The sequence below is a fragment of the Vespula pensylvanica genome, chromosome 4, assembly GCF_014466175.1.
Source record: "Vespula pensylvanica isolate Volc-1 chromosome 4, ASM1446617v1, whole genome shotgun sequence".
NCBI classification, from domain to species: domain Eukaryota; kingdom Metazoa; phylum Arthropoda; class Insecta; order Hymenoptera; family Vespidae; genus Vespula; species Vespula pensylvanica.
The window spans coordinates 10281154-10297062 of NC_057688.1; the positions used below are offsets into that span (position 1 = coordinate 10281154).

Here is a 15909-nt window from a genome sequence, read left to right on the forward strand (position 1 = left end):
TCTCTCTCTCTCCCTCTCTCTCTCTCCCTCTCTCTCTCTCCCTCTCTCTGCCTGTCTGTCTGTCTATCTGTCTCTTACTCCGTGTCTACCTCTGTCTCTCTTTCGATGATTCTCAACCAAAGGGTTGTCAATTTTCCTCATTTGTTTGATCTTGTTCATCAAAAAGTGGCTCCTTCTGGTCTCCGCGAAAAAGATTTTTTCTTCTTGTAAAAAATGAAACTCTTTAGAAAGTGCAGTCAGGCGATGCTATCACACATAAAGAATCGTATGTATGCTTCTTTTCCACGTTACGCCTACGCATACTCGACTTGCAACACCTCGGAAAGTTAACGACGCAGCGCGTGATACGCTTTCGTTTAATGATACTACGAACATGTGTAAAGATCCTTTGATATTTTAAATTGTATGCCCAATGGCAATACTCTTATTGTCCTTTTCTGGATTTATCATTAGGTTGATACGAATAGTATTAGGGATGGGATCTTAGATTCCGAGATACATAACGGGTCTTATACTAATAACGCTACATAATATACATTTTAATGTAATGTATTTTGGCTCAACGAAACCAAATAAACGTTGTTAGTGTATAGTATTGATTAGAATGAAAATTACAAGAATACAAGAGTTTGTTGATACATTATTGTTAGTACAGTTAGCTGATACGTAATATGTGTGTAAGGATCGTTTTATTCTTGAATCCCGAAAGATAAAGATCAAGGATTTCTCTTGTTCCCAACATTTTAAGGACATGTATGCGTTTTCTAATAGAATTCTAGTTAACATTTCTAAGAAGCACTTTTCACAGTCGGGAGAGAAGAGTTTTTCTTCGATGTAGTAGGAAGTGAGAGGAGCTTTGATCGACTTCGTAAAGTGGAACAGAGTGCAGTAGCAGCAACAGATGTCTTATAATCACCGCATTCCATGACGTACGCATTTTTCGTGCACGATGTCGGCATATAAACGCGATCGTTCGATACGCGTGACATATGTATTCGTCGTAATCTTTAGATTGTCATTTTCTTGGATTTCTGGTTAAAGAACCTACAATGTTATAGGTTTCAAAGACGTTTCAACGTTCGGATAGATACCGTTAATTGCGAATGAATTAGTATAACCGTTTATTGGAAATAAGAAATACGTACATGCATGCGTGTGGGGCTAGTTCGAACGTAACTCTGAAGCCATCGTTCTGTAACGGCATGCATTCGTCGCGATCACAGTGGCAGGTGACCGTTGCAATCACGGCAAATGCGCGTTCCTGCGGACCAATTTACTAGCTTTCTCGAACTTCTCCGCGCGGCCGAGAGCCCGTAAGAAGGATCATTTGCATACACACCGAGCAATGCCTGCCCGGAGAGTCACCGGTGTAATCTCTTTCGCTGGTCCGCGCCTCGAGGCAATGGTGCCTTTTCTCTTTTTATTCCTTTCCTTCTCCTCGTGGCCAACGGGAGAGTCGAAGAAGAAGAAAAAAAAAGAAGAAGAAGAAAAGAAAGAAGAAGTGGAAAAAGAAAGATAAAAGAAGAAGAAGAGAAGGGAAGATTCCTACGCTCAACGAATCCGACGAAATGTGTGTTTCGAATTTTACGAAAGTTTGTCGTACGAATAGAATGAAACTGTCTAAATGTGTATTCGATCTTTCACGAGTTTGCATAGGTTCGTATAATTACAAAATTTCACAATTTCACATATGCGATATACTCGAGATAAGATAGTGACCGAGCAATGGAATCGATCTATGTTTGTGCATAAATTTGGATACATTCGCATAATTCGCATACGTGAAAAATTGTAAACTCGATGTGCGAAGGAACTTCATTCGAATGTTGCTTATAGATACCTAGATACATCAGCGATCTATGGATGGAGTAAACAAATATTTGCTCTGCACGGTAAAAACATTCTTTATATGCATTCTGATCGAGAAAGTTGAAATAGAGTGACACGTGTATATAAGTACTTACATATATGCCTACATTCGTACGGTATGTATCGTATATTGTTCAGGTCATTTGCAAGAACAAGGAAAATTATGTATAATTTCATACAATTTCGTATAAATTAGACAAATTGTATGGAGTAAGTGCCGGAGCAACAAGGAAATTATCTTGCATGTTTATGAAACTGTTAGTGATTCCGGTTAAAAATAGCGATAAAGCGTTCTTTTTATGAACGAACCCGTTAAATAAATCATAAGACAGAGTTATACGCATTGATCGTGACACGACTAGTGTAATAAGGACTGATAAATTGCTTCGAGGAAATAAACCGCCGCTGAATATTTACTGTGAAACGATGCTCGGTTTGCTGATCATTCTTATTCAATTATCGGTAATGCAATGTGGAAGGTCGTTCCACAATCAAGTTTCTTTTGCATTCAATGGCGAAGTCGTTGCAAACGTTCATGCACAGTATCAATAGATAGATCTTCCGTCCTCCGTTGTTACATTTCGATATATATCTCCCAAGAGTCCAATTTCCTTTCGATCATTACTCGCTGTCATTATTGAAAATCATCAACAATGATAGAAACATAAACGGTAGGTAATCGATGTCTAGCTCGATCATTGATGCGAGCTCGCGCGTACCTAGCACATACTTTATGTGTGTGTGTGTGTGTGTATATCACATAATTAAGATATACTACGTGGCAACGCTACGTTGCCTTAATTGCAGGGCTAACATGTTGGGAAACCGCGAACTGTAATCTATATCGTCGAAGTGAACGGCTCGATAGGTATCAGACTGCATGAGTTAGGCTCGAGATTCTTAAATGGTTAATATTCATGAAGGTTGGCTATTAATAATCTCAGAAGGCAGACCCATTCTAATAAACATACGTTCAAATGTATTCGTCGTATGTATGTATCTACTCACGAGCTTTCCTTTTATGGAACCAAACGAGCGTTTCTAAAGACATCGTCGAAATAAAATTGAAACGGTCCGTTTAAATAATAGCGATGGAATACGTTCGATATATCGATGTCGAGAAAAGATTTTTTCTTTTCTTTATTCATAAAATGGAAGAAATTTTAGCAAAGTAGTGAAGTTTTAATATATATAGCTATATTTTTTGTCGCAGTGCACGAGATGAGGCCAGAAGATATTGGCATCGTTGGGTTCAAAGGTGATCCGGACAAGTTACCCTTCATGGTGGGTTATTTCAAAAGCTCTGGCATCAGAGAATCGAAAGTGAGACAAAAACGTGATGCCAGAAGAAGAAAGAAAAGCGAATCGTCTAGCTTGGATTATCGAAATAATCCTTATACTGGTAACTATCGTTCTTCGATTCGTACTTACATATTAAATGAAAAAAATCTTAGATGTATATATTAGATTACACGATATTTAACATCTTCGAAATAAATATTGCAGATCCTGGTTCGCAATACAACTCAAGAACTTGCAAGATCCAAACGCTCTACGTCAGCTTCAGGGATCTTCAATGGCAGGTAAATGATGAAGAATCGCTTAAGATTATTTTATGCAGAAACTTCTTCTATTTGTCAATTCGGTCTTTGTCAGAACTTGTTGTTATTTATCGATGAATAATGAATACTGATTTTATAGGACTGGATTATAGCACCGGACGGGTACGACGCATATTATTGCAGCGGTGAATGCAATTTTCCCTTGAACGCTCATATGAACGCTACCAATCATGCGATCGTACAAACGTTGGTGCATCTCGTGAGTCCCGGTAAAGTACCAAAGCCCTGTTGCGCGCCTACAAAACTTTCTGCCATTTCCGTCTTATATTTTCTCGATGAAAGCAACGTTATTCTAAAGAAGTATAAGAATATGGTTGTAAAGAGTTGCGGCTGTCATTAATCATTTTTACTCTCTTTTTCGAAAGAACAATCCTTTCTATAGCGAATGAAATTCGCAGGATCGTCGTTCGGTCCTGCATCCGGAAGATCGTCAACTTGTTTAACGTTTTCAGCGCTTTTTTTTTCAAACATGCGATAATATCGCTTTCGCACTGTTGTTTCAACAGAAACATGACGATGAGTCGTGTTTAAACGTAAGCAAGCAACGATACCTATGTTTTCCCATCATTTTTTATAATCATAAGTAAGAAACAATCCCCGATCCTAACGCAACGTACCGATCCAAATTTCTCCCTCTCTCTCTCTCTCTCTCTCTCTCTCTCTCTCTCTCTCTCTCTCTCTCTCTCTTTCACTTTCACACACACACACAAAATAAGGGTAACTGCAACGAATGCGAGAAATATTTTTTAATACATCGAATATCGATAGCATTTCAATTGAAAGAATTCATTTAAATGATATAACACAGTTTAAAAGACTTCACACAAGCTATTGTTGAATAAAACAATGTCTTTCTCTTTTTTTCTTCCGAGAATGTACATTTATTTACATATGTATGAGAAAATATCAATGCAACTATTTCATGTAATTAGACTTATTTATGTTTCTTAGTATATCACTCATTCGAATGGATATTGTATGTAAAAGAATACTCTTCTTATCGAATATGCCTATATTATAGAGTTACTTAGTATAAACCATTCCATATTTTAATGACGATTATCTTGAATTGAAAATTGGATAATTTATTATTGTAACCTCGTACGATGGAAACAAATTCGTTAAATAACAGAAATTTTGTAATCTTATGACATTTATCTTTTGCACTCCTATTGCATTTTTTTGCAAAAGAATTTATAATCAATAGTAAAATTGCTTAAAAAAATAATGTTAATTATTAATTATTGTTAATTATTTCAAAATAAAAATCGGGTGCCTTTTATTGCATAAATCACACGTACGATCATATGCATATATATAAAATTAGATCTATCGAATGTCAAAGTGTATGAATGAGATTTGTTTTTCTTTTCTCTTTTTTTCTTTTAAGTAACGAAACGTGTATGAGTGTTGTGCGGAGGTAGGTATGTAAATTGAAACATAATCTAGCTTACTGTTATGTTCTCACAACTTTTGTAATGACAATGTAAATATACCGTTGTACATATGTTCAGCAATAATATACATTGCATTGTAAAAAAAAAATAGGTATTTTCCAAAATTATTTTGTTTTCCATTTCCTTTCTAGAAAACAAAATAAGAAGTATTAAGAATGTTAACGTAATATAGATAGCAATATTTAATATATTACATAAATCTAAAATATCCAATGCGTTATTAACGTTCTAATTGTTTAATCTAAATAACATTTTAAATAACATCACATACTGGATTATTTAGTCATACTTAATATATTATTTATTATACTTTATATTACTATATATGTATTATCGTCGGTAGGTAAAGTTTAAATAAAATATGGATAATTATTAGAAAGCATCACCAACAATTGTTTAATAGCTCTTCTTTTTACCGACAGAAGGTAACCTTACATAAGTATATACTATAATCCTAGCTGCAAAAATATAAAAGAAAATAATCAATGTACAAACGAACACATAATATGGATTTGCAATATTTATTTCATGCATTAGTAAAGCAGTATCTTTATTTCTACAATTAAGATGTAACACGTATAAAAAGCAAAATATTATTATATTGTATTAAAAATATTCTATTTCACTCTATATGTCACTTACATTTTTTATTATCAATTACATTAGATAAGTAGAGATTAGAATTAATATTCATCTAATTCTCATAGTACTGTATCGTAAGATTATTTAATTTACAATACGTTTCATACTTCTAACCTTTTTACATAACGTTGTGCGTAGATAACGTTGTGCGTACCTGGTAATAATCCTCCTTGATATCATTTGTTTGATTATAAGTGGGCTGTATTTTACACACAATACTTTATATACGATATTCATACATAAATTTAAACACTTATCCATCATGTACACTCATACACTCGGGAAAGTATAAAAAGTTTTTATCATACAGTTTAATTGTACATTTAAAACAAATTCTTAAAAATAAATTGACATCTTTTTTCTGATATATATACGCTCCCCATACGCACATACACATACACACACATTATATATGTTCGTACGTATTAATTGTTTTAGAAACTATATACCAATGTCTTTATTATTTTTTTTTTGTTTTTTTTTTTTTTTTTTATTTATAAACTCCCTAATTTCTGTTTATAAATTTTATCAATTTCTGTATACTGTAAAATTGTTGCAAAAATATAATTTTTTTTTTAAATTTTCAAATTATTGCAGGTTACATTTTTTTTGACTAATTATTAAGAGATAGTTTAGTATCTCAGTATCTCTAAGAATATATCTCTCGAGATTTTTTCTCTCAATAATACTTTTATGAGGTAATATTGTATAGAAAATAGCGCATAAATTATAATTACAAAATTTCGCGCGTATTTTTCAATAACATGGCTGCATGTAGCCGGAGGGAGAATCTTGTGATCGAACTGTTTGAATATCGCTACAAAATTTATTATGATCAAGAAAAGTTGTTATAATGATACACTAATAGAAAAACTGATGGATAGATAAGTTTTTTGTTACTTCAATACTAAATATTCTTGATTTTTATTTTTGCAACGTATATATATCATACATGGATGACAAAAGAAATAATGTATATAGGAAACGTTGGTATATGAAAAGAAAAGCAACCAAACAAACTAGTAAGTTTTAAATGTATGTTAAGTTTTTCTGTGTCCCTATTTTTAATATTTATATTTTGTCTGCTACAAAAGATATAACGGTGTAAAGAGCTTTCTATTTCTGTATAAATTAGTATTATAATATCTCAATCCGTTCTTACGTAACTTATGTATATTTTACACTTGTATATTTTTACTACTAATTAATATTTATGTTATTATGATAGAAACAATAACAAATACAAATGAAATATCAGCAAAGCGGTTACGAAGTCCTTCTAAAGATAATACGTCTTTATATATTCATGAAAATACAAATATTCCGTACTATGGATGGACGTTATATTTTGACAAGCAAGGTATCAAAGGAAGATCACTTTATCATTAATATGATACAAATAAACGACGTCTATTTAATTATTTTTTTTTTCCAGAATATAAAAACTCTTTTGATACTATAAGAAAAGTTAAAGCAGTTGAACAATTCCTAAAAAATTATTCAGATATATCATCATCTCTTACATTAGGAAATTTAGAGGCTGGTATGACTTTCAAAATTGACTTTAATAATTTTTTTAACGACGATACGTTTCTAAATGAATGGAATAACTTTAAAGGTGATATACAAGAAAAACCGATATATACAATAAATTGCATCAAACTTGCAATTCATCAGGTATATTCATATATAAATGTTGTTTAAGAGGAATTAAATTTATTATTGTATATTTCATATAAATTATATTTCTAAATTTTGTATTGGGGAATGTAATTTATGTATTTTTTTTGATAAAAACTATATGTATTTATATGATACTACTAATATAATGTCAGCGTTTAACTTTTCAGAATATTTTAAATACCGTGCCAAAGGAAAATCTACAAAGTGTTTTGAATTCAATAAATCTATTGCCTGCAGTCAAAATAAGAATATTGAATTATGGACAAACCGTTTGTTTACGAGATATTAAAGTGAATTCCTATGGTATTATATAAAAACTATATATTATTCCCACCTTATGTACTCAATATTCTTATATTATCCCTTTTCTTCTTCTCAAGGAAAATTAATAAATACAAGAGGATGCGTTGTAAGAGTTGGACGAACAAAGCAGCTTGCTCAATGGTTTGTCTTTGTATGTTCAAAATGTGGTTTAGAAAAGATAGAAAAACAGTCGGAGGGATTTTATATAGTGCCTAAAAAATGTACGATTTGTGGTGTATCAACATTTCAACCAGTATTGCATTCGCCTTATGTTAGAACTATTTCTTTTCAAATGATTAGAATACAGGAGATAATAAATAACGAACAGGTATCTCCCTTTTCCCAATATATCAATAATTACTTTTTATTTATTTTTATAATGATATTAAAAGCTGTTACCGTATAAAAAATCTGTATTGTTTCGTTATATTTTTTTTAGGAAACTAAAGGTAGAATGCCTAGAATATTGGATGTAAAAATTTTGGATGATTTAGTAGATACCTGTATGCCGGGAGATGACTTGATGCTTACAGGGATCGTTAAAGTGAGCATTTATGCATGTTCAATAGATATTAAAAATTCTTTTTTTTTCTCTTTTTATTATATATAATATAAAATAATTTTATATTTTCAGATTCAAGGAATTGATGATAATACGCTTAAAGGACATGTTGCAGCTTCCTTTTCTTTTTATATGGAAGCTATTACAATAGTTCATAACAACAAGAAAGACAATAACAATAATACTGATAAAAATACAGAGAAAAAGTGCATAAACACAGACACTGTTGTTAGCGAAATGAATATAAAAGATTATCTTGCAATTAAGGTTCATACATATTTAAATGTATTTTACTCTATTTAATATTTTGTTTCATATTCCATTTGTAATTAAATCGTATCATATTGCAGGAGATATATGAGAAGCCTAATATTTTTGCATTACTAGTACATTCATTATGTCCAGGTATATATGGTCATGAAATGATTAAAGCTGGATTACTGTTAAGTCTGTTTGGTGGAAATGCAAAACATAAAGGTTTACGTGATCATATACATGTTCTTATAGTGGGAGATCCTGGTCTTGGCAAATCTCAAATGTTACAGGCATGTTCGCGTGTATCTGCCAAAGGTGAATATAAATTAATATTTAAAAATACATATCTAAAGATATTTTTCTATTTTAAGGTGTGTATGTCTGTGGCAATTCAAGTACATCTTCAGGATTAACCGTTACCCTCACAAAAGAAAATGGGACAAATGATTTTGCACTAGAACCTGGTGCTTTAGTATTAGCAGATGGTGGTTGTTGTTGCATCGATGAATTTGATAAAATGTCTGTGCAACATCAGGTATATAAATGTAAAATTAGATACTCGTGTAATGTACAAACTTTTTAAATTTTTCTTTGAATTGTATAAGAAGGTAATATATTTTGCAGGCTCTATTAGAATCTATGGAACAGCAAAGTGTTAGTGTTGCTAAATCCGGGATACTGTGTTCCCTTCCTTCTAGAACATCGGTTCTTGCAGCTGCGAATCACATTGGTGGTAGATACGACAGAAGCAAGACAATTTTACAAAATTTAAACATAAGTCAACCTCTTCTTTCTAGATTTGATTTAATCTTTTTACTCTTGGATGATCCAGATAAAGTGTGTTGACACTTCTAAGAAAATATTTCCTTTCTTAAGTGTTACATTAATATTTTATAATAATTTAATTTTGTAATAGAAACGCGACCATTTAATATGTAAACATATCATGTCGTCCCATATTGGTACAAATGATAAGGCAGACAAGAGTCCAAGCAACGATAAATCAATACAATCAATGTCACAAGATGATTCTTTAAGGTAATTTAAACAGTTAGTTTATTACAGGAAGTTATTTTATATTATAGCAAACTATTTATACTTATTTCAGAGAAAAATTAATGTCCCCATTGACACAACCTAAAGATATCATACCACAAATTATACTGAAAAAATATATCCTATATGCCCGTCAATATGTTTATCCAAAACTAACTGTTAAGGCGGCAGAAGTATTGCAAAAGTATTACTTAGAACTCAGATCAAGAAATGTAGAATTTGGCGGTGTACCTATATATAATAGACAATTAGAAGCAATGATCAGACTAACCGAGGTTTGTCATTATACATTGCGCGTTACAAAACTACGTTTACAACTCTCTGCAGTAAATGATAATAACGTTAAACTTTGCAGGCCAGAGCAAAGTTGGAATTACGTGTTGAGGCTACAGAATCGGATGCTCTAGAAGTAGTAGAAATATTGGAGTACACAATGATGAAGATGTTTGAAAATTCAACATTGAAATTACCATACAGAAACAAACTTACAGAGGGAAAAGTATATTGAATATATGTTTATATGTTTAGTAATAAAAATATTTAATCTTGAAATTATTCATTAATTCGTGTCATTATTGTTTCTAACAGGTAAAAATGTTTATAAGGTTACTAGAAAATGAAATCAAATCAAATGTACAAAAATATTTTTCATTATCGCAGCTGAAAGAAATAGCTGTAAACGGAGGTATTAATATACAAGATTTCACTTCGTTTTTATCAAAATTGAATGAGCATGGTGTTTTATTACAGATCGATAGAAATGTTTATAAATTCGTTAACATTTAATGGTTCTTACAATTGATGTTACAATGATCATGTTAAAAAGAAAATATACATATTTTTTACTAATAATTCTTTTACAATTTCTTGCACACATATAGTATATAGAACATAATCGTTAAATATAAAAGCATGTCTTAAAACATTACTGCCCATTTCACGGGACGTGTTGCTACTCTTGTAAGACATCTCGGTGGGCATGCTGGAGGACATGGAGGAGGACAATAAGGAACACATTTTGGTGGACAATGACCACAAGATACGGGTGGTGTGCATATTGTAATCCTACATGGCGGTGGACATGGTAAACATGGCGGTGGACAAGGTGCACATGGCACACATGGTGGACAAGGTGGAAAAGGTGCACATGGTGCGCACGGTGAACAAGGTGCACATGGCATACATGGTTGACAAGGTGTACATGGTGGGCAAGGTGAACATGGCGGACAAGGTGCGCATGGCGGGCAAGGTGAGCAAGTAGGTAGGCAGCAAGGATTTACTGGACATGTTGGTGAACACGTTGCGGAAAATTTATTGCAGTTCATGTTTCTTGAATTTTCTTTTGTACTTTTTTTTTTGTACTTTTCTTAATTACCCTTTCTCTTTTGCAATTTTATTAACTCATTAAATACCAATTAATGAAATGCATAATTGTTAGTTAATCGCTTAAAAAATATTTTCAAAAAATTACTTAACAAATTTGAAATATGTATATTGAGAGTTTATACAGTTGTTACATATAATATGACAATCGATTGCTATGACAACTACTTCCAAAATAAGAAACTAATGGAGTAATTTAGGATTCTTATAAATTCAATGTTGCACAAAGCAAATTAATTTAGTAAAATGCATATTTAAACAATTTGATAATTTCTACGATAAAAAAAAAAAAGAAAAAATTTATAGATAAATTTCAAGTATACATGTTTATGATTTAAATCAAACATGCCTTGCGATGGAAAAAATCCGAATTGTGACAGAAGACGTGAATTATTAGCACAACTAAAATGTTTAGTCAGCTCTATGGATAGAAAGTAAAAAAATATTACAAATTAAAAGAAACTTAATATATTTATAAATTATTCCTTATAGAAAACCATGTGAGTGGGATGAACCACCGTGTCCGCCACCTACTTATTGTCCAGTTATGAATTGTTGTGATCCATGTTGCGTAAGTTAAAAGACTATGATCATTTAAAAAAATAGAAAAGTAATACAAATTTTAAATAGGAACCTGTCAAACGGTGTAAAAGCTTCGATCTTCGTGCAAGTATAATGCATCGATGTGAATGTATCAGGAGGAATGGTTTACAAGATAGATGCATGATGTGGGATTGCATGGGCCGACCTGAATGTATGACAAAACTGTATCCAGTGTGTGGACCTGGAACTTGTGCACTTCTGAAGCTAACAGATTTAGGGGATATAAATGTAGCTCTTAAGAAGTTTCACTGTGCAGATCAAGCAAGAGAATCTGCATTAGCGGCATATTGCAGACTTGTTTGCAATAACGCTTGTCCAACAAAATGTCCTCCACAGCCATGTTTACCAGCTTGCCCATCACCTGTATGCCCCCCGCCATGTATAACTTGCTGCTCACCTTCCCCTTGTTATACACCTTGTTCACCTTGTCCACCATGTTCACCTTGTCCACCTTGTGATCCTTGTGGCCCTTGTGTCCCTTGCAGCCCCTGTGGCCCTTGCGGCCCCTGTGGCCCTTGCGGCCCCTGTGGTCCTTGCGGCCCCTGTGGCCCTTGCGGCCCCTGTGGCCCTTGTGATCCTTGTGGTCCATGTGTATCTTTCGCTCCTTGCAATCCTTGCGCCCCTTGTGGTCCTTGCGTCCCTTGTGGTCCTTGCGCCCCTTGTGGTCCTTGCGCCCCTTGTGGTCCTTGTGTCCCTTGTGGTCCTTGCGGTCCTTGCGGTCCTTGCGTTCCTTGCGGACCTTGCGGTCCTTGCGGTCCTTGCGGACCTTGTGATCCTTGTGGCCCTTGTGATCCGTGTGTTCCATGTGTACCATGTCCACCACCATGTCCTCCGCCGTGTCCACCACCCTGTTTACCTTGCATGCCATGCTGTACACCATGTTAAACACTTATATGTGTAGATATATATTTTATATTATCCCATGTTAATTTTGACATAAAAAATTACGTATTATAAATATCAAATAGATTATATATATACATATACATATATATATATATTTATATATATATATAAAACATACATTCTTCACATGTATAAATATACGAATATATATATATATATACACACACTTTGATTCTTTATAATTATATATACACAATTAACATTAAGGAATCTTAAGAAAAAGCTAAAAAATACATCAATAGCATAGAACGAGTGAATGTCTTGAAATACTTTCATTTAACTTTAGCGGTTGATTATCTTATCTCAAAACGCGCCCTGCAGAGGTCGCAAGGAGCAGCTAATATTTTTAATAGCTAAGAACATCGTTCATAACCTTATTTACGGATCTATCGTTACGATTTAGAGAACGTATCTTAGGATATTCGATGCATTTTTCAATAATAACATTTTAATTAAACATTGTGGTGTAAGCTTTATTATAAATTATATATAGCGCATATCTCATTTATGAATGACGTTCATATACTTAAATGTATAAATTTTACATTTACAGTTAATAGTGTAATTATTATCAATAATAAATCTTACAACGTTGTTGTCAATTTTGAGTCGTAACAACAAATAATTAGTAATATTGAAGAAATATGACAGAAAACTTTGAAAGGGATATTCCACCAATGTATACAAATGAAGAACCGAAAACAGCTGGTCAACCACTCTCCGATTTCCTTTTACAACTGGAAGATTATACACCAACGGTATATAAAACTTTGACCATTTCTATTACTCGTATATAATTTTATTTCTTTATTATAATTTATCGTAGGTACCTGATGCTATCAGCGAACATTACTTACATACTGCTGGTTTTAATACTACCGATCCTAGAATGTAAATATAAAAATTTTATTAAATAATAAAATATAAGTAAATATATCAATATAAAAGAGCTAATGACTACTTATAATTAACGTTGAATTACAGAGTACGTTTAGTATCCCTAGCAGCTCAAAAGTTTATTTCCGAAATTGCTAATGATGCCCTTCAACACTGTAAAACACGTGGTGCTAATCAAAATACAAAAACAAAAGGAAAGGATCGTCGTTATATGCTTACTATGGAAGACTTGACACCTGCTGTTGCAGAATATGGCATTATAGTTAAGAAACCACACTACTTTGTTTAAAGAAAATATATTCTTTATCATAAAATTGGTCTTCTACTACATTTTTTGAAATCTAATGTATACTTTTATAAATACACATATAGACATATAATTTTCATTACTGGATATATTATATTAGATTGTATACATTATATCAAAAACAATATGTAATTTTGTTTAAATTAAAAAATTAAATATGTCGTACATCAAGGAGATAAATGTATTAATGATTTATATCGCTATATTCTCATCAATATCTTTTTATAGTATCTTCAAATCAGTGTATAATACTTGCAAGACAAGTCGGCGGTATGGTACGGAATATAAGTATAAATATGTGTATATATATATATATATATACATATGCATATATACACACACACAATATTCTACCGAGTTCCTTAACCTAATATAATCATAAAAATAATCGTTATTTACGATGATAGAATGAACGATGACGAAATATGACAATCGCAATTTTCGTCATTAGTTTTACTTATTTATAATAAGAAATAATATTCGACATTCGACGATGATTGAAACCAATAGTTGACAAATATTGTTATTTATTATCACTGTATTCTTTACGAGAATGTTTAGTTAATTCTACGTTTATCTTTTCAGGACGTATGCGTAGTGATTTCGTTCGTTATCGTTAATAGTACAGTGTGACGCATGTACTTAGAAATATACAAGATGGTTTACAGTTAAACAGAATTGACATCTTCTCTTTAAGTTCGTACATTCATTTTTCACTTAAGCAATGTTCTTTTATCGAAACTCTCTTTCGTCCTTTTCTTTCGATTACGCATGTTTTATTGAATGTGTTGTATATATATATTCAATAGCTAAGGATTTTAAATTCATTCTATTTTTATAGCATTCTTGTAACTTTATTTCTTTAATTTTATATTAATGAATTTAATGTGGATTCTTTCAACATTTATTGTTGACGTATGATTAGTAATCGACATCATCGGAATAAGGAGGATTGATGCATAAGACTTTTATTTCATTCATTGATAAATATTTACTGAAAATCGAAAAGGTTAAGTTTTACATAATCGTATAAATTGCATCCTAGAACTACGAAATCTTCTATTGTCAACTAGACATCCTTGGAAATTTATGTGCGCGGTAAACGAATATCATAAACTAATTATATTTTAATCTTTACTTTTTATCGCATACACAATCATAATTAAGCGTATAAACTATTCATTTATTTATGAAATTTAAATATATTACACAGAGCGCATTTAGTATTTTTTAAATTAATTCTCATTATAAAAGCTTTTTTATTTTTATTTATAATCTGTACATTAAAAATCGATAAGAAATTCAACAATTACAATATCGTCTTTCCATCACTCTCTTTGAATTTCATTGCACAGGTGATGTACGCGCATATGCGACAGTCTACCACGAATGTCTTGCAACTGGAATTTCATTACTAGCATAATGTTTATCATTCTGAGTGAAGCTATATCCAATATCAACTGGATTATCAATGTAAATTAAGTTACACGAAATACTTAAGAAATATAATACTTACACGATGCAAGCGTGTTACAGGCGTTCGTTGTCTAGATAAAACACGTCCAAAGAGATGCTTAGAGGAACGAATACTGCGTACTAACGCCTTAGTAAGAACGACGAATGTGGGAAAGTCGTGTCAAGGTTGATCTCTCCGATCGTCCCTTGTTTATTTACAATTACTTTTCACTACATACTTCCCCAATTCTCCGAATTGTATACACGTACGACATATATATACACACGTGGTAACAACAATTTATCACGCTCGAACGGTTTTTCTTTCGTTGTTTGCCGGAAACAATAGGTAGAGGAACCTTTAAGCTATCATCTATATGCTAATGTTATCTTTCTCTTTCGACGAAGAGCCTCTTGTATGTATTCAAAAACAGAGACAAACTTACGTGCGCGTAACGAGACTTCGCTATAACGACGATTTAAACGTTTTAAAATTAACCTTATCCTTTACTTTTATGCACGAATTATCGTCGAGAAAACATCATTTTTTGACACGATTTTTTCAAACAAAACGAAGCGCGCATTCGAAAGTTCGGAAGAATCTTATTCTCACTCGAATATTCGTCTTTGAAGCGATCTCGTTCGTCAAAATCGTTAAAAAATTATACCAGTATTTATCGTTGGCGTAAACCAACATAAAACAATAAGCGATGGACCGTCAACAAAAACGGACCTTCGAACGAATCGAATGGTTACTCTCTCTTTCTAAAAGCAGAAACTTCAAAATTAATACTTTCCTCGTACTAACATTGAAAATAATATACATTTATATGAAAAATAATGGTACGTGAGCGCACGAACATTTTCCTTACAAATATATTTTCATGTTTACGAGCTTTATTTCTACAG

The 15909-nt window shown here is 32.2% G+C and overlaps 4 protein-coding genes and 1 long non-coding RNA gene across 8 annotated transcripts in view; 4 read left to right on the forward strand and 1 right to left on the reverse strand.

Moving 5' to 3' along the window:
• LOC122628452 (protein 60A) overlaps nt 1-4782 on the forward strand; it is a 14127-nt gene extending 9345 nt beyond the window's left edge. The window contains exons 4-6 of the mRNA XM_043810782.1: nt 3083-3271; nt 3376-3452; nt 3571-4782. Of these exons, the coding sequence (XP_043666717.1) occupies nt 3083-3271; nt 3376-3452; nt 3571-3831 (527 nt within the window). The 3' untranslated portion in view covers nt 3832-4782. The remainder of the gene's footprint in view (nt 1-3082; nt 3272-3375; nt 3453-3570) is intronic.
• Nucleotides 4783-6344: 1562 nt separating this feature from the next.
• On the forward strand, nt 6345-10301 carry LOC122628460 (DNA helicase MCM8-like). 2 transcript variants are annotated; one of them, XM_043810805.1, is made up of 15 exons: nt 6345-6612; nt 6819-6950; nt 7026-7267; nt 7441-7576; nt 7654-7904; nt 8016-8120; nt 8211-8405; nt 8489-8543; nt 8646-8708; nt 8765-8928; nt 9018-9230; nt 9310-9431; nt 9502-9724; nt 9805-9948; nt 10038-10301. In XM_043810805.1, exons 1-15 carry the CDS (start codon nt 6543-6545, stop codon nt 10233-10235), a joined length of 2313 nt encoding a protein of 770 aa, XP_043666740.1. In that variant the 5' UTR covers nt 6345-6542; the 3' UTR covers nt 10236-10301. The 2 variants fall into 2 exon arrangements, with proteins under 2 accessions (XP_043666740.1, XP_043666739.1); XM_043810804.1 differs by having other exon boundaries at nt 8489-8708.
• Nucleotides 10302-10452: 151 nt separating this feature from the next.
• Nucleotides 10453-12443, forward strand: LOC122628461 (DBF4-type zinc finger-containing protein 2 homolog). Of its 3 annotated transcripts, none has more exons than XM_043810806.1 (3): nt 10453-10706; nt 11325-11403; nt 11463-12443. In XM_043810806.1, exons 1-3 carry the CDS (start codon nt 10519-10521, stop codon nt 12318-12320), a joined length of 1125 nt encoding a protein of 374 aa, XP_043666741.1. In that variant the 5' UTR covers nt 10453-10518; the 3' UTR covers nt 12321-12443. The 3 variants fall into 3 exon arrangements, with proteins under 3 accessions (XP_043666741.1, XP_043666743.1, XP_043666742.1); XM_043810807.1 differs by having other exon boundaries at nt 10564-11266; XM_043810808.1 differs by lacking the exon at nt 11325-11403 and having other exon boundaries at nt 10453-10680.
• Nucleotides 12444-12658: 215 nt separating this feature from the next.
• On the forward strand, nt 12659-13552 carry LOC122628462 (transcription initiation factor TFIID subunit 10-like). Its single transcript, XM_043810809.1, has 4 exons — nt 12659-12807; nt 12895-13099; nt 13168-13232; nt 13326-13552. Exons 2-4 carry the CDS (start codon nt 12986-12988, stop codon nt 13525-13527), a joined length of 381 nt encoding a protein of 126 aa, XP_043666744.1. The 5' UTR covers nt 12659-12807; nt 12895-12985; the 3' UTR covers nt 13528-13552.
• A 964-nt stretch (nt 13553-14516) lies between these two features.
• Nucleotides 14517-15803, reverse strand: LOC122628463. Its single transcript, XR_006327052.1, has 2 exons — nt 15062-15803; nt 14517-14945 (listed from the first exon to the last, which is right to left on the reverse strand). It is a non-coding gene; the product is annotated as an uncharacterized LOC122628463 (long non-coding RNA).
• Nucleotides 15804-15909: the final 106 nt, after the last annotated feature.